Source organism: Dermacentor andersoni, chromosome 3, assembly GCF_023375885.2.
Source record: "Dermacentor andersoni chromosome 3, qqDerAnde1_hic_scaffold, whole genome shotgun sequence".
Classification (NCBI taxonomy): Eukaryota; Metazoa; Arthropoda; class Arachnida; order Ixodida; family Ixodidae; genus Dermacentor; species Dermacentor andersoni.
Genome location: NC_092816.1, coordinates 237,611,462 through 237,634,746, shown reverse-complemented (window position 1 = coordinate 237,634,746; position 23,285 = coordinate 237,611,462). Strand labels below are relative to the sequence as shown.

The 23,285-nt window shown below is 48.3% G+C and overlaps 1 protein-coding gene across 13 annotated transcripts in view; it reads left to right on the top strand.

Annotated features, from left to right (window-relative positions):
• The window catches only part of LOC126536996 (uncharacterized), a 615,291-nt gene that overhangs the window by 311,811 nt on the left and 280,195 nt on the right, over positions 1-23,285 (top strand). For 8 of the 13 annotated variants that reach the window (XM_072287450.1, XM_072287452.1, XM_072287447.1 and 5 more), the window contains 2 exons: positions 1,462-1,663; positions 13,222-13,302. In XM_072287450.1, coding sequence (XP_072143551.1) covers positions 1,462-1,663; positions 13,222-13,302 — 283 coding nt within the window. Of the gene's footprint in view, positions 1-1,461; positions 1,664-13,221; positions 13,303-20,758; positions 20,842-23,285 lie in introns of all 13 variants that reach the window. The other 5 variants (XM_072287449.1, XM_072287443.1, XM_072287446.1 and 2 more) reach the window with 2 other exon arrangements.

Sequence of the window (23,285 nt, the reverse complement as noted above, 5' to 3'; positions counted from 1 at the left end):
ATAACACTTGAATAAGAATTTTTCTACAAAGGCTGTGTTTGATACAACCGTATTTGACTTCGCAGTTTCCATAGCATGCCACCAATTTTCGCTATATTTACTCTTGGTGGCTCTTACAGTGCTGCCAGGGCCGCGGGCTCAATTCTTCTCAGGTCGTTAGACGCGTCCATAACATTTTAGAGTGCTTGCATACGTAATATCTTGCGAAAGTCCCAATTACCGATCTATTTTGAACTTCACCTACACATTACCCATTAACTTGACCTTACAGTCGCCAAACATAACGAGGCTGCCTCCTTTTGTTCAGTGAGGACACCAGACGATACTAATGTACTACGCATGAAAAAGTAAAAAAAAAAAAAACGTTCCACTCAGTGAAGGTAGATGACCAGCGAAGCTGTTGGAAACCACCACTACAACTGCTGAGGGCGGTATGCAATGCTTTATGGCTTTAGAGTAGTGGTAGTAGTGCTTTGTTAGAGTAACGTTAGGAATGGGAGTAATCGTAATTTGGCAGCACACTGCGGCCCATATCGGTGCTGCAACGACACGGAAATCAGTTGCCAGGCTGGTTATTTTATATACGAAAGGCTAGGGACGTCACACACCACGTCGCATGCTGTCGTCACCGTGGCACGTTGCGCAGCAGTAGTCGCTACCGGGACACGTTTGCGGGGAGCGCTGCGTGCTTCGCATTGCTATCACGAGCGCCTTGTCATCGATTGTGTGGTGCTTGTTTTTTTGAGCTTGTTCTTTATGGAGACGTATGCTTTTCTGTATGTTGCGTGCGTGATGTTCTATGCTTCTGTCCCTTCCTTTTTGAAGAGTAGGCAGGCATTTCCGGTGGCATTTGCAAGCCTGCTCCTCGCTTCCCCTTTCCTGTTTTGAAATAAAAAGAAAGAATGTGTACACTGTTCGCTGCAATTTTCTGAGTGCTTGTCGCCTGTGCCTCACGGGTATATGCGCCATTGCATATTTTGTTTACTTACGGGTCTAGGACGCCATTGATAATGACAGTTTTCGGCATGCTGTGCTGTATGCGTGATTCCTAAGAATGTAAGCACTGTTCGCTTCCTGTTGCTGAGTGCTTGTAGGCTCTGCCTTAGGGGGTTATAAGCCATTGACGATGAAAGCTTTTGTTCAGGTGAACAAAAATGCACGGAATCCTAGCCATATACAGCTTCGCTGTAATAATAATAATAATAATAATAATAAGTTGCTTTGCGTGCTGCCTCGCGCAAACATGTTGCACCCGCATATTGTTGGAGCACCGTCCGACCAGTTCACGCGCAACGCTAAACTCTGGTATCTCTGTCAATGCCTTCGGGCGATACTGCGACCTTTTTTTAAGTAGCGTAAAGTAGGAGGCAGACATGGGTCTGCGGCAGTTTGGATGCGGTTGTGAATATTTTATGGGGGGGGGGGGGGGCGGAAGCAGTCTGAGTGTGTGTACGTGTGCAGCGGCAGCGCTGCAAGCGGCGGCTGGCAGAGGCAACCTCGAGGTGCTTCAGTGGCTGCTGGATCACGACGGCGCCCCCGAGTCGTCGCGTCAGCTGAGCCCCTTGATGGCGGCCGCCCGCGGGGGGCACACCAGCTGCGTGATCGCCCTGCTGGATTTTGGCGCTCACGGCGTTGACGCGGGTGGCCGGAATGCCTTGCACTGGTGAGCACTGAACCCATCCAGACAGGCGTTTTCGTTGAAAACATTTCACAAGTAGGAACACTTTTCAGTTATCATGGTTAACCTCTAGACACCCGTGCTCATAAGACAAGCTGGCTGACATGCTTCCTGGAGCTGCACCTTTGTACCAGCCTGCGCGAGTACCACTGACATTTCCCCGTGTAAATAGTTGTACACACATTTGTGCATCGGGTTTCCTCTTCGTAATATTTGGTGGAGGCGCGGGGTAATGACTCAGAACGGAGCTTCGCAGTCGCCGCCGCTTCGGATCTTCACTGAAGTCGGAGGAGGCGGTGCCTACTTCGGTGACGCCTGCGTCGACGACTCGCCGGACATGTATGGACGGGCGAGCAACCACAGCAAATGGGATTTCACAGTGATGCTGACGAACATAATTTTTTACTTGGCGGGAACGGCGTGAGTGTGGTTTCAAAAACACCAAGAACTCCGTGATAGGAGATACCGGCAAGCAGAAGCTGCGAGATCTCTTCGGAAAACCACTGGGTATGTAGGTCGTCTCCAAGAGAGAGTTGACGTCACGAGTTCAAACGTCCACCGAGGGTTATGTCGCCTATATTCAATTCAATCGAATTCAAAAATCAGTTTATTCAGACGACTAATAAGAAATACATGTGAACCATCTGGGCCCTTAGCCTTCTCGGCTAGACTTGGGCCCATGCAGGAAGTGCGAAAAAATCGTTATAGCGAGACAACTCAGTATTTTACACAGGATTCATGTAACAGCAGTTATACTACAGTTATACACAAAGGCAGGCGAAATGCTCAAGAGATTATACAATAGTTCGGAGGACAACATAAAAAAATAAATAAAAAATAAAAGAAATAAAAAGAAGAATGCATCAAAGAAAAAACACAGACTTATAGTGGAGTCGAATATTGCTGGCTTCGGAAAAATTTTTTTATGTCGGCGATTGAGAATTGACCTACGTTTAAGTTAGCAGGCAGTTGGTTCCAAATTTTAGCAGTGGCATAGGCGATAATTCTTTTACCGTACACATTATTAACAGCTGGAAGGTTAAAACGACAACTGAAAAAATTTCTAGTTGGACGAGATGAATATACAAAAACAGATGATGATAGTGGGATGTTATGGTTTAGTATATGTATAACCACACAAGCTAGTTTGAAATCCCGGATAGCAAAGAAAGGTGTAATGTCTAAGTGACGAAAGAGCGGAGCGGATCTATCTGTGTGTTTACTATGTGATATTATTCGAAGTGCTCTTTTTTTCTAAAATTACTATTTCATTTAAGTACGTGTTATACGTAAGTCCCCAGGACTCCACGCAGTAAGTCATATTGTTTTGAAAAAGGCAATAATACAAAATTTTTAATGTGCGAAGCGAGAAGAACTTTCTAGCTTTTATTAGGATAAAGCAAGCCCGTCTCAATTTGCTGCTTACTCGAATATACAAGACCTTCTGGCACTCTGCTGCAAGGCCGACGCTGAAATGCCGGAGTATGAAAAAGTCGGGCATGTCGTAAAAGGTATCGCCGATGACGCCTTCAATTTACTCATTTGTAACAGCTGTACTTCGGTTATGGACATTATCACGGTTCAAGCGTTTCGGGCAGGTGAAACGCCGTCGTATCAGTCATTTGCACGACTGCCCAATGCGGCTGCAACATCGTCTTGTGAAGACCGACAGCACTCTCCTACGCGGCGGCAGCAACGTTCAGAGCAGCTGACGAAGATCGTGTGCTGTGAGCTGGAAGCCATGTGTCCCGTGGCTCTCTACCCACCTATCAAGTATAGGTAAAATATCGGGGCCGGCATTTATCTGTGCTCTGTGATGATTGTGGTTGGCAACCATTGTTTAAGGAATGTTGTGGGGTGTACAGAGATGCAGATTAATTGAGGAAGCGAGCCCGCGTTTAATTTTGAGTCCTGCCTGCAATCTGCTAGACTGCACGTGCGGCGACTTACATTGTCTGTTTCCGGTTGTCCCTAATCGGTGCTGTTTCAGATATGAATATGTCACTTCTGGAAATAAAAATTCAATTCGACGTTAACGCACTGTTTTTGTCGTGTTCTCGTGCGCGTCGCTTGAAGCCTATGGGCTGTTGCGACTGGGGTTCCGAAGATATGGAATGTACTTTGTTCCTGGAGAGTAAGGGAACGTGGGGCTGGGCCCGATATCCAGGACGTCTAACAAACAAGTTTGTACTTACATATTTACATGGCAATTCAAAGTACTACAGAAAAAGTTCAGGAAGAAGTAGCAGCCGATCACTCCCGCTGAGCGTTGCTCTTTTTCTGCCCTGCGAGGTCATTGTTCAGTCACCTCGCCCAATCCGGCGTCAGGAGACCGATGGCATCAGGTCTCACCAAACCGAAGTTCTGTTGCCCTTTCCTTCCGAAGGGAGCTTTGTCGGGAACACTGGCACAAACAGGAGAAGGGGGATAGTACACTGACTTCGATCGTACACCTTCGTCCCAGGCGTAGACGTGTCACTTTGGGCGGCTGACAGGTGATGGACCGTATCCTTGCACTAATTTGCCCAAGCCTCTCCTGACTGAGGTACTCCCGTGCTCGCTACAAATCATTCGTTTTGAGAACCATGTTGACGAAGCCGTCGGCACATTGCCCATAATCGCGCTAGCGGCCGATCACAACAGGGCCCGATAACTATATCAAACTAACTAGCCCAAGCCTGTACTCCTAAATGCACGAGACCCATAATGATGCGATACATGGAGTGTCTGTCCTCTTAGGTTTTAGAGCAATATATGTACTACTCGAGGTGCTACCCCAGAAAACGCCTGGTTCCGTAAATATAACCTTGAAACTCAGCCAAGGTTGAACTGGGACTTAGCATGCGACTTCCGGCGGTTGCTTCGTACGCCGCGTGGGCGCCCATATTGTTAAGGAAGGATGCAAGTAGAGAGAGGAAGAAGAAGATCGCAAGACGCTGGCTGCTGCGTGTTGTTGGTGGTCAGCCATCTTAACTACTCTGACTCATCTTGCATATATATTGTAAATACAGTCTTTCTATACAACATCCCCGTGACATATTGGTGGGAGGTGCCGGCCTACCACGGCTGGAAACGGAGCTCCGCAGTAGACGTCGCATCACCGCCCGCACCATGAATGACGGTGAGCACGCGGCATCAACGTAGTTGCCGCCTCCAACGTCACCGTCGCCAGCTACGTTGCTGTCACCTTCGGTTGTGGTTGTGCAACGCAAGGATCATGGAACTTTCTTGCGGACCGATGGCGCCGACGTTGAAGAGCGGGTGGCTATAGGCAGGTTGCGAACGTAGTTCCCGCGCCTACTAGGGCGCCCCTCGCGGCGGCGAACGCGGAACCGGCAGGATACGACCGGCCCGCTTGCGTTCGGAAAGCCTGTCTGCGCACTGTTTCGCGCGTAGCTGTTGCCTTTTCTGAGCAATGGCGAACTGCAACACGAGCTGTTGCGTAGTGGGCTGCTACAGCACGTACCCCAACTCACGAGGAACAAAGTTTTACAGGTTTCCAAGCCGACCGTATGAAGCAGAACGGCGTCAACACTCGATAAGCGCTCGTCCGACGGCATAAGCTGTTTTATCTTCCGGCGTTATGCCAAGTGCGTTAACGCTGAATTCTTTGCTTTTACAGCAATGATGGCTGCAACGGGACACCTGCTGTGCGTACCAGCATATGCAGCAAACAAAGTAGTTTGTTTCCACACTGTACCGCAGTAAAGCTGTGGAACTCTTTCCCGATCCTTTCCCATTCAAACAGCGCTAGGGCTTGCTGAGAGACTTGAGGAGGGATTGCAGAGAGCTGGCATGCACCCTTCTGCTCCCAGCACATCAACTAAGGGGCAGTTGAGATCACCAAATTTTTTGACCACATGGTTTATTGGAACCTCCTTTGCACGCACTGAAAAATCGCATTATAAAAGTATCGCACTTCCAGTAACTTGGGTGAAAATATTTTCCCAGCATAGTCTAACACAACTGGTAAGTTCCTCACCTTTTTTTGTGTTTGGGGAGAGCAATGTTGGAATACCTCAGGTAGGTCTTACGAGTCGTTCGTACGCCCCACGTTCTTGGATGAGACGTTTTGGATTCGCATTTGCCGTCCTGTATGTACAGGGTAACTACCGCGGCGTCCTTGCACTTCCCTGCGATGCCAGCCCGGCAATCCGAGTTCCCCGCTAGGATTTGTCTGCTGTCGCCGATCTTCAAGAATCAATGTCACTTATAATTTCATGCGTCCACACCGTAGATAACGAAGTAACTTACGCTGAGCTTCACGCATCTCGCTGGTGCGTTATTTTTCGTTTGCGGAATACACCTAGCAGTCACTTCCGATCAGTGCGAGTTGAACACTTCCCTCACGTCGTAGACGTGCCCCACTTAGCATAGACGACTTCCTTTCTCTAAATTCTTTTCATGAAAAAAGCTGTCAAGGTCTTGTAATTTCCGAAACTCGGTTAAAATTAATATCGGCACGCTGTTTCGCACCATCGCTACCGATTGACAGGGCGCCAAACACGCAGCGCGAGCTGCTGACGCCGTGAGTAATCCTACCGCATTCGCGCAACTGTTCGTCAGATGGCGCTAGGGGTTGGAAAGACAGGGCGCCGCCTAGCACTTGCAACGTGCCCATGTACGAACGCGTGAGTGGAATCAACAGATGGGACCCTACGCTTATGCTAGCTAACCTGTTGTTCTACCTAAGAGGCACGGCGAAGGTGTGGTACAAAAACCACGAAAAGGAGCTAACAAGCTGGGACCAATGCAAAGAGAAGTTGACAGAGTTGTTTGGCAAACCAGCCGGCCGTAAAATTGCCGCAAAGCAGGAACTGGCCTTCCGTGCCGAATACCCCATGGAGTCCTATGTCTCGTACATCCAGGACGTGCTGGCACTTTGTCGTAACATGACGTAACAGGACAGAACTTTGTCGTAACATGACCGAAGCTGAGAAGGTCGGGCACGTGCTTAAGGGCATTGCTGACAACGCCTTTAATCTGTTCGTGCAAAAGCTGTTCTCAGGTTGATGCTATCATCGAGTGCCGACAATTCGAGCAGGCCAAAGGCCAACACGTCTTGCAACCATTCGCCAGACTTCCCAATACTGCCGCAACGTCGACGTGTGAAGATAAACCCGCACAGCAGTGTGCGTCGCCATCAGAGGACGTGGTGCGAATCGTTCCACATGAACTGGATGCGATCGCGCCCGCAGCTTTCTGTTTTCGTAGCCCTGATGCTACGACTTTTTCAGTTCCCCTGGTGGAAGCCATCGTTCGCCATAAACTTGAAAACATGGGTTTACATTCTGTATGGGCTGTCGCCAATCCCAGAGCTAACCAACGCCCTTCTGCAACCCGACTGAGTGGAGAACTGCGGACAACCAGCAGATATGTTTCACCTATCGCCGCATTGGTCATGTCACCTGATACTGCCTCAACTTGTGGCAATCAATACCTCGCACGCCGACCAGCCTAAGCCGTTTTGATGGAAATGCCCACAATGTTTCGCCCACCGCCGAGTCAAGCAGCGCCGACAACTCTGCTAAGAACATGTGGTACAGTCGCTCACAATCGCCGCGCGGACACCAGTCTCGTTCGCCGCAAACGCGTCACCTATCGACCCCTGTGCCTTTTGGCCCCACCCTTTCGGAAAACTAAGAAATGCAGCCCTCGGAGGTGGTGCTGCATTGCCTACTACTGCAGCAAATCGTCTGTCAGTGCCCACAAGGAGAAATGTAATTGACGTTAAAATAGGCGGCGAAAATGTCCAAGCACTCGTCGACACTGGATCCTACATATCTGTTATAAGTGCTAGCCTAGGTAGACGTCTAAAGAAGGTCCTCACCAGAGCAGCTGCCCGAGTGATTCGTGTGGCCGACGGAGGCGTGCTCGTTGTTCCTGGAATGTGTACTGCGCGTTAAATATAGGCGGCCGTCCTAATTCTGTTCTATTTGCTGTGATAGACAACTGCCCTCACGACGTTATCCTTGGATTGTGCTTTTTATCCACTCATTCTGCTCTCATTGACTGCACGACCGGCGTTCTTCAGTTAGAACTCGTTAATGCCCCATCATCGACGTGCTTTTGAACCAGAACATTGCTGTTCCGCATACGCTGGTCACGGTTTCTAATTACGACGTCCTTCTACCGCTTGTGAATTTGAGCCTGTGCCGTCAAGTGATTTCGGCCGGCACGTTCTTCGCCAGCGTTTCTGGTGGTTCCGAATTTTACATTGAGAGTCTCAATGCCGAGAATGGTTTATTACTGCAAATTGCAGCACACAGCTCTGGTTCCTTAACGGATGACTTCGCGAAAATGATTGCACCTGACCTCACCTTTTCACAGGCCACGCACATATGTCTCCTGCTTGAATCATACAGTGACATCTTTGATTTCGGCGACAGGCCTTTACACCAAACATCTCTTGTTCACTATCCTATAAACACAGGAGACACGAATCCTATTCGTCGGCGTCCCTATCGTGTATCGCATGCTGAACGTCGAGTCATCCAATCAGAAGTGGACAAAATGCTCCGCAAAAGTAGTCATCGAGCCATGAGCCAGCCCTTGGGCTTCGTCTGTCGTCCTTGTGAAAAAGAAAGTCGGTTTCTGGCGTTTTTGCGTCGATTATCGCCACGTACACAAGATCACGCGAAAGGACGTCTACCCGTTACCATGCATCGATGACGTCTTGAACTGCTTGCACAGAGCTAAATACTTCTCGTCCATCGATCTTCGATCCGGCTGTGGCAGAGTTCAGTTGATGAAATAGACCGCGAAAAGACGGCCTTCATCACGCCGGATGGCTTATATCAGTACAAAGCCATGCCCTTTGGCCTATGCAATGCTGCTGCGACATTTGAGCGTATGATGGACTATATTCTGCGAGGCTACAAATCGACCACCTGTCTTCGTTACCTTGACAACATTATTGCTTTTCTCCCACGTTCGGCAGCCATCTTACCCGACTCGCTGCCATTCTTCCAGTCTTCCGAAAAGCCGACCTCCATCTGAACTCCAGGAAGTGTCAATTCGGGAGCCGTCAGATTTCCGTGTTGGGACACCTCATTGACGCATTCGGTGTCCAACCATATGCGGAAAAAGTTCGCGCCGTGCGCAGTTTCCCTGTGCCACGTGCTGCTTCTGACATGCGCTGCTTCGTCGACCTTTGTTCTTACTTTCGCCGTTTCGTCAAAAACTTCGCCGACGTTGCTCCGCCTGTCGTAGCGCAAGCTTTGTGTGCGACGTCTTGTGATATCGAACTATATGGTGCGATATCGTCACATGGCCCTGTAGCGTCATAGCGTTCTATGTATAAGAACAAGCCGTTCTTGGCAATAAAGTCAGTTGCGGTTCTGCTCCTGAGCCGCTGTCGCTCTTCTGTGTTAGTTGAGGCCTTTGACAGATCTCCTAAAGAACACGCCGTTCTCATGGGGCTCGGAGCAGGCTCACGCGTTCGCCGCTCTCATCGGGTTTCTGACCACCCCTCCCATACTTGCCCACTTTGATCCATCTGCGCCAACTGAAGTCCACGCTTAAGCAAGCGGCCATGGCATCGGCTCTGTTCTCGCCCAACAACAGAATGGTGCCGAGTGCGTGATAGTTTACGCCAGCCGCCTGCCGAGAGAAATTACTCCATCTCCGGGCGGGAGTGCTTGGCTTTAGTTTGGGCTGTCGCCAAGCTCCGGCCATATTTGTACGGCGGCACGTTTTCGGTCGTTACAGACCACCATGCACTTTGCTGGCTGTCTTCCCTCCGGGACCCGACAGGACGTCTTGGTCGCTGGGCTTTGCGGCTCCAGGAATTTTCATTTATTGTCAATTACAAGACTGAACGCCTCCACAAGAACTCTGAGTGCCTCTCTGGTGACCCCGTGGATGCCCCCGATCCTGCTGCGCATGATCCAATGACCTGCGTGATGGCTTTTACGGGCATGACTGACATGCGCGCTGAACAACAACGCGACGAATCCTTACAGCCCATCATCGCCGGAGGGCAATCTGGCAGCACTGATGGCGCCTGCTGCAGGTTCGTGCTGCACGACGGCATCCTCTACCGCCGAAATATCAACCCTGACGGCCCTGAGTTGCTCCTTGTCGTTCCTCGTTATCTGCCATGCGTCGCTCTCGAGCAACTTCACAATGCACCGACGGCGGGACACCTTGAAGTTATGTGTACATACGACCGCGTACGACGCCGTTCCCCCTGGCCGGGTCTCTAACGCTCTGTGCGTTGCTATATGGCAAATTACGAATTGTGTCAGCGCCGGAAGAAACCTCCCCTGCCACCTGTCGGACGACTCCATCCAATAATTGAAGTTCTTTCGGAACCGTTCTTTCGCGTAGGCCTTGACCTGCTTGGCCCTTTTCCGACGAAGACTAGAGGAAATAAGTGGATCGCCGTCACTACTAGTTAGCAGACACGCTACGCGATAACAAAGGCGTTGCCGACTAGTTGCGCAACAAACGTCGCCGATTTTCTCCTCCACGACGTCATTCTCCACCACGGTGCACCTCGACTCTTACTTACAGACGGCGGCCGCTCGTTCTTGTCTAGAGCCGCACGACCTACGGTAAGCAAATATTAAAGTACACATTACCGACCTTGTTAACAGGGTTGGATAAATATGGCACTGATATCGAATTGATCTTTTAGAATCAGCTACGCAACATATATGTATAACTCCATTGTTCAATGTTTTTTTTCTGAAACGCTACTTGTATTTCCTATACTTTTTTTTTCTCGTTTCTGACCCAGTGAATTTCCCATGATGTTTTTGTATATTCGTGGATTTTCTTTACGCACATATTTGCTTGCTGTTTGCATTGATTTTGTATTTTCTGTGGTTTTCGCATTTCCTGCAAATTGATTTTCTCCTCTACTTTTTGTATGGCATTGATGCCACTGTATGCCATGCTATGGCGCACGGACCCAGTCAAGGCTTTTCAGGCTTTTTGTCCATGCTCCAAACATCTCGCAGATGTTGAATAAAGCTGAATTGAATTGAATTGAATTGAGTTGTCGACGACCTCCTGCGCTCTTGTGCCACTAAGCACAAGCTGTCCACCGCCTACCACCGACAAACGAATGCTCTTGCGGAACGTTTCAATCGAACAAACAGAGAGATCCTGTCGATGTACGTCTACAAAGATCACCGTGACTGGGACGCGACGCTGGCTTACGTGACGTTCCCGTATAACTCGTCGCGGCATGACACCGAAGGATATTCACCCTTTTATCTTTTGTATGGTCGCGACCCCACATTGCCGTTTCACACCATCCTCCCTTCTGTGCCACGTGTTGCAACTGAGTACGCTCGTCAAGTTATCGATCGCGCTCACATGGCACGTCAAGTCGCCCTATCTCGTTTATTAGCCTTGCAGCATATACAAAAAGAGCGTTATGACAGGTGCCATCGCGACGTACCAGGTGCTTCGTTGCTCCTGTGGTCACCATGGGCGCTATAACGTAAAACTATGCAAAATGTTTCTATTCCAATTCTGCAATCAGCCCACCACGACTGGTCAAAACCTTTTTTGGACCATCCCCACTTCACCTGTCTGTCACGCGGCGTCACGAAAACCGCGATAGCTCCCCATCTGATATGACGTGTACACACTGATTATGCATGATTTGACCGAGCAAAAAAAAAATAGTTATTTCTGATTCGATGCTTCTGCGCCATTAGCCCTCGGCTATTGGTCAAAAGTTTTCGGGCTGCGCCCACTTCACCTGCCTCTCACGCGACGTAACAAAACCACCAAAACTCACCGCGTCAAAGTGACGTGTAGGCGATAAAGATGCATTAATATGCCGAACAAAACTGAATTTTCTTCTGAATAGCCGCAGGCTACCCCGTTCCGAAATGAATAAAAATGGCTGCCGCCGATCGCTCAGGCACTGGCTACTCGCACCTGTCGGAGAGCATGGGTTTATTTGCGTGTAATAAAGCTTTTCGCGTGGCCGTGTAAGGTTTTTGAGCACTTTCGGCACGTTTACGACCTCGTTCTGCCGACTCTTCTTTGCTGAGGATTCGTTTTAGCGTCATTCTTAAGCTTCCATTACATGCCGCCGCGATTGTCGACAAGCCGCAGCGAGCAAAGTAAGGGAAAGCGGACCAATCGCAGACGCCGGCACCACCCTCTTCATTTGGTTATCGATTTTCGGTGCAGTGGCTCGGCCCTATCGAATTCCTCTCCACTTGAGCGTGCTCCTCGCCTCTTGTGAGCCAATTATTTAAGACAAGCCGCTCAGTGTAGGCAATGTTATTCGTTTTTCAACCAAACAAATGTGACCGCCTATGAACGAGGAGAGCGTTTGATTGGTCTGTTCAGACGACCCTGCGGGTGACCGCCCGATGCTTGCGTCGGCGGTTACGCAAATTTGACGTCAGGAGATTGGAATAAAAACATATCGGAATAGTTTTACGTTATAGGGCCCCATGTCGTCGGGTTGGCCTCTCCCAGAAGCTTCTCTCTCGCTACGCAGGGCCTTATGAAGACGTAAATTGCGAGATTTCGCCGCTACAGTTTGATGCATCCTCAAGTTCGACGACCGTTGACGTTGTGCACGTTTCGTGGCTGAAGCCATACTTCGCTCGCAATTCTTCGCCATACCATGCGCCGAGACGGCACTTCACCTCCCAAAGGTCCTGTTACGGAAGGATGATAGAAGAGGGTGGAAGATGAAGATCGCGAGACTCTGGCTGCGGTGTGTTGTTGGTGCTCAGCCATCTTAACTACTCTGACTCATTTTGCATTTATATTGTAAATAGTCTTTCTATACTCCCAACATCCCTGCAACAATATGTTCAATGCGATCTACGATGTGTACAAAGCGCGTCCAGGCCTGGTAGCTTCGTATGCGCTGTGCTTTTTTAGTTCGCGTTGAAGCGAGACGCAGCATCAAGGTCGTCAATTCGCTCGCTGCTGCTGCCGCTCCGAGCAGCGTCCTTATCCGCTCCCCGAGCAAGCAAAACTTTGCTATCGCTCGACTGACTTGGTTTAACCGTGTTCAACCACAGCATATTTTCCCTGTGTTCTCAGGTAACCCCAAGAAGGGCATGGCAGCCAGAAGCTCGTTCGCTTCAAACTCATGTAGTCGCTGCTTCCGAAATAGCCGACAGTCGATTCCGACAGTCGATTGTTGCTGGGCATATACCTGAGGGATCCACCAGAATTTGGGCGGGTTACACTAATTGAGAAAAAGAAACTTTTCAAAGTAATTACTGTTTCATTGGGGAAAGACGTGTTATTGAACGGTGTTAATAGTGTTCAGTCCATTAAAACATGCTGAATACGAAAGGCAGTCATTAGCCAACAATTAAATAATAAATACGAGTACAAAGTAATGTAAAATCATGCAAAAATCTTGAAACGTAACATGTATTTATATGTATACAAAATTGTGAAAATGCGCACTTCTATTATACGTTACCGTGCTTAGAGTGCAAAGCCGCATCTATTAATTAGGCGCTTCTGTATAGATTCTTCTAATAAGTAGCATGAGCACTGCATTTTAATTGGTACTGGACGCCCGTTCATTTGTTTCGTTACAGGGCTGTCATTGGTGAACAGGCATCGACTTGCGACCTGCTGATACAGCGTGGATGCCGCGTTGATGCAGCTGACAAGCAGGAGTAAGACCGAACGACATACATATTGCAACGTATCCTCTTAGAAGTGGCGTAAGGAGAACACGTCACACGGTTTCATATCTCGGACATTTATCTAACAATGTAAGCAAATGTAACAAGAGAACGTAACAGTGTCACAAAATCATGAAAACAAATGTGTTTTTCAGCACCTTGCGCGCGTGTATAGAGTACATTTAGTTTCGAGATGAACTTCCACCGGGTTTTCTGTGGACATATGCAACACTGTTGCCTGGACGCAGTGAACGAGAAAGGCATACCGGTGCAGTCCATCTGGCAAAATGTGTTAAGAAATAAGCCGAACATTTTGTAGACTCGCGGTGACACAATTAAAACTTGCGCGCGCAAAAATGCACACCTTTTCTTTCGGAGCCTGCTTAACTTGCTTTAAATATGCAATGCATTGCCAGAAGAACGCTGAAACAACCTGCCAATGTTCTGTATTACATGAAGGCCGTTTTAACTCCCCCGATAATTATGACAAGAAATTCGTTTCAAAAATGGAAGGTGTTCAAAATACGCCCTCACAGCAGAAGCAACGAAAAAAAATTGTATAGATCAAACGTGTTGCCGAAACCGGTGTACGCGAGACTCTCATGAGCTATCAAGGTAAAATGGCGTATTACAAGAGTTTCGCTGCAGATTTCAGTGACGAAGGCGCCCCTCATCCATCACACTGGACCTTGCAGAGAAAGCTCTTGTTCGGCGTACTTCTCTCAAACTGCGCTGCGCAGAGCTTGTGCACTTGTTAAGATTATGTTCGGATCCTCAAAGTAGCGACATGCTTTGAAGAATGCCCCCTGGCCGCGGCCGTGTCGCTATTGGCCTAATGGCATCACGTGGGCCCTCACGCCGGCTAAGTTTGAGAGTCGCGTTCCACCGCCATTTTCGATTGAGGAGCGTGTACCGACTGGCGAGGAGCGCCTGTTGACGCCGTTGCTCTTCCGTGTTGTTTTGGTTTGTGAACGCCTTGGACTAAGTTTTGGGCAAGTGCGACGTCTCATTACGACATTTTTTCTCACCATGACGTGCTGCGCTTTCGGATGCCAAAATAGTTTCAGCGAAGGCAAGAAGCTCTTCGCGGTAGCGGCGCGACGGCTTAAGAATAAAGACAGGGATTCATTGACTTAGGAGAGAGCGCTTCAAACTAACATTTTCCACGCGACTACGCCAGGCAAGTTGCGAGTCTCTCATAGGAAGTGTGTGCCAGGCTTGCGTAATTTGTTGCAGGCTATAACGCAGCAGATATTGCGCAGTTTCCCTAAGAATGGTGCCATTTTTCTGCACGCATTATCATGATTCCTACGTGACGTTTACTTTGTTTATATGAGCGCTTCATCGTTTTGTACGCCAACAGCCGTACAAAACTGGCACGCGAGGCTGTGCGCGAAAACGTGATTACGATACCTTTAAGATTTAGCGCAGTACTTTTGACATAATTTGAGTTTCGATCGTGAAAACTCATATTAAGAAAGCAATTCTCTGTCTTTTGTAGTTACTTACTAGACTTCTTTAAAGCAAATACATTTGTTTGCTTCTTTTGTTCGTGTTCGTCGTTGGCGGTCGCCCCGTGGATCTGCGATACGAAGGAAAAATGTGCGTGCTCTCCCGAAACCGAGTTACGGGGTGCGTTCGTCACCGAACGACAGCATTGTAGGTCTTTGAGACGAACGTGCTAACTGGCGTCATCTGTGCGAAGGCTAAGATGCGGCGGTGAAACACTCGCAAGGAAAACGCCTGCGCGTTCAATGGCCGGTTTAGTTGTCGTTGGTTTAGTCATTTGCCCATTCGTTTAGTCGTTCGCACGCTCGTTCGTTCGTTCGGTCGCACGAATTATTGGTCCGTACGGCCACTAGGTCTCTGAGACGCACTTTCAGTAGGACACTTAGGTTGGTGCGTTCGTGCCCTCTGCCACCTATGTGCGCCATAGCTGATGCGCGCCGCGAATTCGCATGGTAAGGACTGCGCGGAATATTTAGGTTCTACTGAGGGCTTGCTGGAGCCCAGGACGTTGTCGTTCGATCATAAACGTGCTATTTACAACCATTCGTAGCCAGATCTTGTGACACGCGCTTGACAAATATTGCATACCTAATTGTAGCACACAGGAGGGGTTAGTGGTCGTTTAGATACTTTCAAAGATAGTTATCAAAAAAGAAAAAAAAATGTGCTACCGTCACGGAATTGGTATAGCCCTCCTTATAGATATTCTTTGCTGTACACGACGTTACTCGGAGCTAGAAAGCCAACGCGAACGCTTAAAATGCACCACCTTGCTATGCATGCATTCACTCTGCAAAATGTCCTCTCCTACGCTCAAGCCTAGTAGGCGGTGCCATGGTCTGGGAGGGAGCGCCAAAGAGAGGAGAAACGAAGAGGAGTGAAGGCAGAGAGTGTCGCTACTTTATCAAGTTTCAGGAGTCTTATGTTGAGAAGCGCCACTATAGTGTGTTGAAGGGGGCAGTGTGACGGGCGGGAGTCGTCGGGGCGCACAGAGGAGCGATGAAAGTCGTTGATCGCGCTACTCCCAGCTGGTGCGCAGCTTTGGCGACTTTTGAAGGGGGCAGCGCATGGCACCTAGCACGCGCTTCGCGTTCACTTTGCGTCGCGTTTGAATTTTCAATGTAATGCGCGGTGCAAACATCACGAAGTGTTTGGAGCTCAGAGATGCATTATTAAAAAGGGCGACACTTCTTCCGAGAGCAGACAATGGAAAGATGCGTTATTTGCAACACCAGAACGCGCCGCAATTGTTAAGCCATACGATTTAAAATGGAGCGAGATCACATTTGTAGGCCACCATGGACGCGTTGGTTTTTGCTAAAAGGGTTGGTGTCAGCGCAAGAGAACATAGACCAGGAACACAACAAACGCCGCCTTCCACATTTCTTTTTTTCATTCGCTCATCTACCCCAAGTACAGTCATTGGTCGAAGAGAAATTTGTACACGCAAACAGACAAAAACAACGCTGGGGCTGCCCGCAATGAATCTGGGAATGACATCACCACGTCGTTCAGTTCACTCTCCGCGACCGCATGCGCCAGCAACATGCCCTTTAGAAATCTTTAGCATTGTAAAAAAAAAAAAAAAATTAGCTACATATGTGTGCGCTTTGGTGAACCTCAACATGCACTAAATATTTTCCATCACTGCTTTTGTTGTACAGGTCTAGAAGACGAGAGGAAGCACTTTATTACATAGTACAGTAATCCACATGCACACATCAGAGAGAGCCTAGCAGTAGGCTTCAAAGATACTTGTCCTTGTTCAAAGATTTGGGGCAGCTTCGCACTGGTGGCGCCAAGAGATTGGGCAAGGAGCGAAGCTGGCGGTCCCAACTAGGTTATTCTTGGTTCGGCTAAATTTATGCTTGGTTATGCTGGGAGACTCGGCCAAGTTTTCTGCGTGGTGTCGTCGTTAGCCCCCGAAAGAGCAATGAACACTCGGTCATTAAAGTACGTACAATGTGTTGTGTCGCTCTTCTGCAAGTCGCTGACGTTTCGCCGCCGCTTCACCGGCGCGACGTTCGGGATTGGACGAAGTCGTCGCATCCGTTCTCGAGTAGCGGCGTGGCGGCTTTCGCGCCGTCCTTCTTCGGGAGTGACGCTCTTCATGTGTCGCCCCGTCTCTCCCTTCGTGGATGACCTGGCTGTTCTTTCGGCGCGGCGGTGGCAAGTTAAATATAGCTGGTAGCGAAGCTTCCATCCGTTCAAAACATGGCGGTTCATGGGGCTTAGCGCCATCTGCACGAAGAGGGAACACTTCCGGCGGAAGAAAAAAGCAATCTGACGCCGTATCCGTCAAAAACAGAAGTGACGTCATTTTGTTCTCAATGGTCCAAAATTTGTTTTGGTGGTCTGCCATTAGCGCTGTATATTTAAATGCCCCGCCATCCGACTTGATCGGCGTTTCGAGCTTTCAGCGCGGAAAGCGATGCAAGAAAGGGTCAGCCGTACGGGTGTCGAAATCGCACCCCCGAACAGAACATACTTTCTTTTGAGGCCGACGAAAGCTTTAGGTGTAGTATGGTGGTTCTATTGTTGCACGCCAAGCCCGTTGACCTCCGTAGTCGCACGAAAACAACTAAAGTAAACAATTATCTGGCGGTCGTAACTTACTACTTTTGAATAAACAGGTTGAGAATCTATCCGCCGTGGTTGCTCAGTGGCTATATGGTGTTGGGCTCCTGAGCACGAGGTCGCGGGATCGAATGCCGGCCGCGGCGGCCGTATTTCGATGGACGCGAAATGCGAAAACACCCGTGTACTTAGATTTAGGTGCACGATAAAGAAGCTAGGTGGTCAAAATTTCCGGAGTCCTCCACTACGGTGTGCCTCATAATCAGAAAGTGGTTTTGGCACGCAAAACCCTATAATTTAATTTGATTTCAGGTTGACAATCGGTGAAGCTACCTATGTCACCAAATTCAGACAAACGTCGACAAGCAAAAGAGCTCAACGTGTTAAGGGGGGCGTATTGTAATAGCTAAACTTTACGAGCGCGCCTTTCTGTACACTTCAACAGCTACATTGATTGGCCAGCGATAGCGCCGTCAACGCCGCTATCGCTCCCTCTTAGGATGGGCACTGAAAAAAGGTATTTATTGATAAAATAGAGTTGTTTTTTCTTTACTCGTCACGCATATATAAAATTGATAAGGAATTTTATGTTGGTTGAATGGATCTGTGTCTCGCTTTAATTGCAAAAAAAAAAAACTTTTTTTCTTTCCCATTGTTTGTTCTCTCCAAATATAGTCGCGCTTCAATCGCTGCTCCCATAACTACCCTTGCTGATATCAGTGACAATTTGTTCTGAACCGCTTTTCGCCCGAAGCTTCGCGACCTATTTAGATCGACCTTGGCGGCGGAGCGGAGCGGCTGTTATACCGCCATGGTGACGTCACGGCCTATTTATTCATTTATTTATTTCAATATACTGTCAACCCTTTGACGGAGTTACTACAGGGTTAGATCCGCAACTGCGCATGCGCGACCTATGTACGGCACGGCGAGGCAAAGCTCCGGTGAAGCTGTGCAGGCCCGCGCGATGACGTCATCGCTCAGCGAGGATTTGCTGCGCACGTTCGCTCGCCTAACACCATCTTAAATAGCATCGCTGTTAAAAACGTGATAGCCTCCTCTAGCCCTTTAATGAGTTGGAGGGTACAATACGCCTCCCCTGTCAAATTTTTGCGTGAACACGCTCTCTGCATTGCATTCAGCGGCTTCTCTGGTGACTGCTAAGCCACAAGCACATCTGCAAGAAATTTTGCCACCAAACTAAACTATACAAAACATGTTCCCGCTTTCGACGCAATGAGTGCACGCCGCGTTGTCTATAACATAACACAAGAACAGCACAATATGACGCACTAAGCACCTCAATATAATCACAGTGGCACATGTGCACCGCTTCCCAGCTTCCAAGTGATCACAATCGACGTGCAATGAAACGCAACGCACAAGACATCGTTCTAAAAACGTTGGCGCCATAGACTTTCATATTAGTATAACTAGAGGGAAATCAGGCGCTGCGATCGTTCAACCATCATGGGAATGATGGAAAGTACAGGCTTCGGATTGGCGTTCTGTTGTCTGGCGAAATAGCCTACAAGTATTTTTTGGCAGTTTTGGTTTCGCTCCAAGCGTAATAGCTATAACCTGCAGTGGGACAGTGCAACGAAAAGCTCTCTGCCTTTGTTCTGTTGCTCGAAATGGCGCGCGGCGCCAGTGGCTGGGACGATGTTTGTGTCGCGGTGTGGCGTCCTTAAGTAAAGAAAGCCTTGGGAGCTATGCAAATGGGGAAGGCAGCTGGGGAGGATCAGGTAACAGCAGATTTGTTGAAGGATGGTGGGCAGATTGTTCTAGAAAAACTGGCCACCCTGTATACGCAATGCCTCATGACTTCGAGCGTACCGGAATCTTGGAAGAACGCTAACATAACGCTAATCCATAAGAAAGGGGACGCCAAAGACTTGAAAAATTACAGACCCTTCAGCTTATTGTCCGTTACCTACAAAGTATTTACTAAAGTAATCGCAAAATGTACCAGGAACACCATAGACTTCTGTCAACCAAAGGACCAGGCAGGATTCCGTAAAGGATACTCAACAATAGACCATATTCTCACTATCAATCAGGTGATAGAGAAATGTGCGGAATATAACCAACCCTTATATATAGCTTTCATTGATTACGAGAAAGCGTTTGATTCAGTCGAAAACTCAGCAGTCAAGGAGGCATTACGGAATCAGGGTGTAGACGAGCCGTATGTAAAAACACTGAAATATATCTGTAGCGCCTCCACAGCCACCGTAGTCCTCCATAAAGAAAGCAACAAAATACCAATAAAGAAAAGCGCCAGGCAGGCAGATACGATCTCTCCAATGCTATTCACAGCGTGTTTACAGGAGGTATTCAGAGACCTGGATTGGGAAGAATTGGGGATAAGAGTTAATGGAGAATACCTTAGTAACTTGCGATTCGCTGATGACATTGCCTTGCTTAGTAACTCAAAGGACCAACTGCAATGCATGCTCACTGACCTGGAGAAGCAAAGCAGAAGGGTGGGTCTAAAAATTTATCTGCAGAAAACTAAAGTACTGTTTAACAGTCTCGGAAGAGATCAACAGTTTACAATAGGTAGCGAGGCACTGGAAGTGGTAAGGGAATACATCTACTTAAGACAGGTAGTGACCGCGGATCCGGATCATGAGACTGAAATACTCAGAAGAATAAGAATGGGCTGGGCTGCTTTTGGCAGGCATTCTCAGATCATGAACAGCAGGTTGTCATTATCCCTCAAGAGAAAAGTGTATAACAGCTGTGTGTTACCAGTACTCACGTACGGTGCAGAAACCTGGAGGCTTCTGAAAAGGGTTCTACTTAAATTGAGGACGACGCAACGAGCTATGGAAAGAAGAATGATAGGTGTAACGTTAAGGGATAAGAAAAGAGCAGATTGGGTGAGGGAACAAACGCGAGTTAATGACATCTTAGTTGAAATCAAGTAAAAGAAATGGGCATGGGCAGGACATGTAAGGAGGAGGGAAGATAACCGATGGTCATTAAGGGTTATGGACTGGATTCCAAGGGAAGGGAAGCGTAGCAGGGGGCGGCGGAAAGTTAGGTGGGCGCAAGAGATTAAGAAGCTTGCAGGGACAACAAGGCCACAATTAGTACATGACCGGGGTAGTTGGAGAAGTATGGGAGAGGCCTTTGCCCTGCAGTGGGCATAACCAGGCAGATGATGATGATGATGATGATGATGTGGCGTCGAAGCCCTCACCAGAAAGCGACAGCATCGTAACGTTGAAAGAGCATGTTTTGACCGCTTGGACCTTGCTTTGTTGAGTGTGTTATGTTGGCGCTGTAGCGTTACGTGTTTTACGAAACTTCAGAATAGGAAAAACATGGCACTACTGACACAAGACATATACAGTTGTACTTCTAGTGGCTGGACAATCAAATTCTACTGGCTGGACAGCGGTGAGATGGACTTTGCGACGTGGTACTGTATCTGCGGTGAGTGCTTGGTTCTTGCTTTGACTCTCTAGGCTTCATTTTGTGGTGGTTCTATTTAGAACAGTAGGGAAGCTAGATTGTTGAGTGTTAGCTAGGTTGTGTTTTCCTAGCTAGATTTAGAGAGCAGGATCAAGGCAGTAAAGCAGCAATCATGGAGTTAAGGACACTGCTGAGAGACGAGTTGTTGATTGTTGGTGAGGAACTGGGCCTAGATGTACGCAAGGATATGCTCAAATCAGAATTATTGGAGATAATTTCCAATCAGGCCAGTGAGGAAGAAATTGAAATGGGATTGGAACTTCTCAAAAAGAGAGAGAAACGTGAAAGAGGAAGAGAAGAACGGGACAGAGAACAACGGGACAGAGAAGAACGGGAAAGAGAGAGAGAGGAACGCGATAAAGATCGCGAGTTAAAAAACATGCAACTTGAACTTGAAAGCAAACGTTTGGAATTGTCTCAAGGAAGTGAAGGCGCTCTGGAACGATCAAGTCAGGCAGAATCGTACCGCATGGACAGGCTATTAAAGCCATTTGAGGTCGGGACCGACATAGGCTTGTTCCTAAGCAATTTTGAAAGGACTTGCGAGAAGATGAACTTCGGCTCGAGTACATGGCCACAGCGATTTCTGTCTATGTTGCCGTGTGAGGCGGCGGAAGTAATCGCCAGACGGAGCGCACAGGATGCATATGATTATGCAAAAGTTAAGGCTAGTCTCTTGAAGAAATACCGCCTTTCAGCCGAAGCTTTTCGGCAAAGGTTTAGGAGCACAGGCAAGAAAGATAGCGAGGGATATCCGGAGTTTGCATATAGCTTAAAGGCCAACCTAGTCGAGTGGCTTAAAAGTGCCGAAGCGTCCGACAGCAGAAACATGATCATTGAATGCATGTGTCTAGAGCAGTTTTACAATATCATCCCCGAAGCTGTGAAACTGGGTGCAAGACAGGGAATGTAAACACTGTGGAAAAGGCGGCTGAATTAGCCGAAGAGTACGCAACCCGTAGAAAGTTGAACGCCGAGGAACGAAACTTGGACGGTCGAAATGGACCGCGGAAACCATTTCCGTTCAAAAGGGGTGTGCGGACTAGGCGATCGGAGCCTGTAGACATGGCGGAAAAGCCCGCAGAAAAGAGCGAGGAGAAACGTAACGGAGAAGCCGCACAAAAAGAACAGAAAAGAAAATTCGAATCTTTTAGACCAATTCGCTGTTACAAATGCCAGAAACTTGGACATATAGCTGTAAACTGCGGGAAGCCTAGCGTAGTTTTCTCCTACGTGGAGGAAAAAGACGAGAATATGGAACTTCTAAGTCCATATCGTGACGACCTGCAAGTTAATGGCAAACCATGCCGAGTGCTAAGAGACAGTGCCGCTACGATCGACATTGTCCATCCGTCTTACGTGACGGTAGATGACTTCACCGGAGAAGTAGCATGGATAAAACAGGTAGAAGAACACGGCGTGTGTCTGCCCATGGCCAAAGTCAAAATCAGTGCACCATTCGGGGAGCTAGAGACTGAGGCTGCAGTTTCCAAATTTTTGTCACTGCAGTACCCTTACATCTTTTCGAATCGTTCGAATCAGTTACTGCGTGACAAAGGGCTCAAACTGGGAGAGGGCATAGTACAGGCATTGACCCGAGGCCAAGCTCGTAAGATCGCGTCGCTTTCGGCTGAAAATGCACAAGCTCCTCCAGCGGAAGCAGAACAGCGGATAACTTCAATACCCGAATTCGAGCTAGGCCCTAGGGACAAAAGAACAGTTGAGGAGAGCTTGCCAGCTTGCCAGCTCAATGAGAGCGTAGCACTAGAGTATCAAAGTTCTAGCCTGCAGGAAGCGCAAGCTGACGCACTCACAAGTGAGACAGGGTCGTTATTATCACCGGCCTCAAAGAACTTTGATCAGCTCTTACGTGTGGATAGAGAGTCACTGGCAGCCGAGCAAAAGAATGATGAGAGCTTAGCTAAATTACATGACACTGCTAAAGAAGGCATTGCTAGGCGCAACGTGACGATACATGAGAGAGGAGGATTGTCGTATTGGCACTGCAGAGATCGAAAGGGTAGGATTTTAGATCAGTTAGTCGTACCTACTAAGTACATGGAGGACCTTTTGAGTCTCTGTCATGGCAACGGGTGGTCCGGCCACCTAGGCATAAACAAATCAAAGGAAAGATTTCTGATGGAATACTACTGGCCTAGCTGTTTCAAAGACGTAGAAAACTTTGTAAGATCATGCGACGCCTTCCAGCGTTCTGGTAAACCAGGAGAGGCATGGAAAGCTCCACTGAAGGTAGTACCCTTAATAACAGAGCCTTTCAGACGACTTGTAATAGACATGGTAGGGCCTCTTCCAAAAGCAAAATCGGGCTTCAGGTACTTGTTTACCATGCTGTGTCCGGCTACAAAGTTTCCAGAAGCAATCCCTTTGAAAGAGCTCAGTTCCAC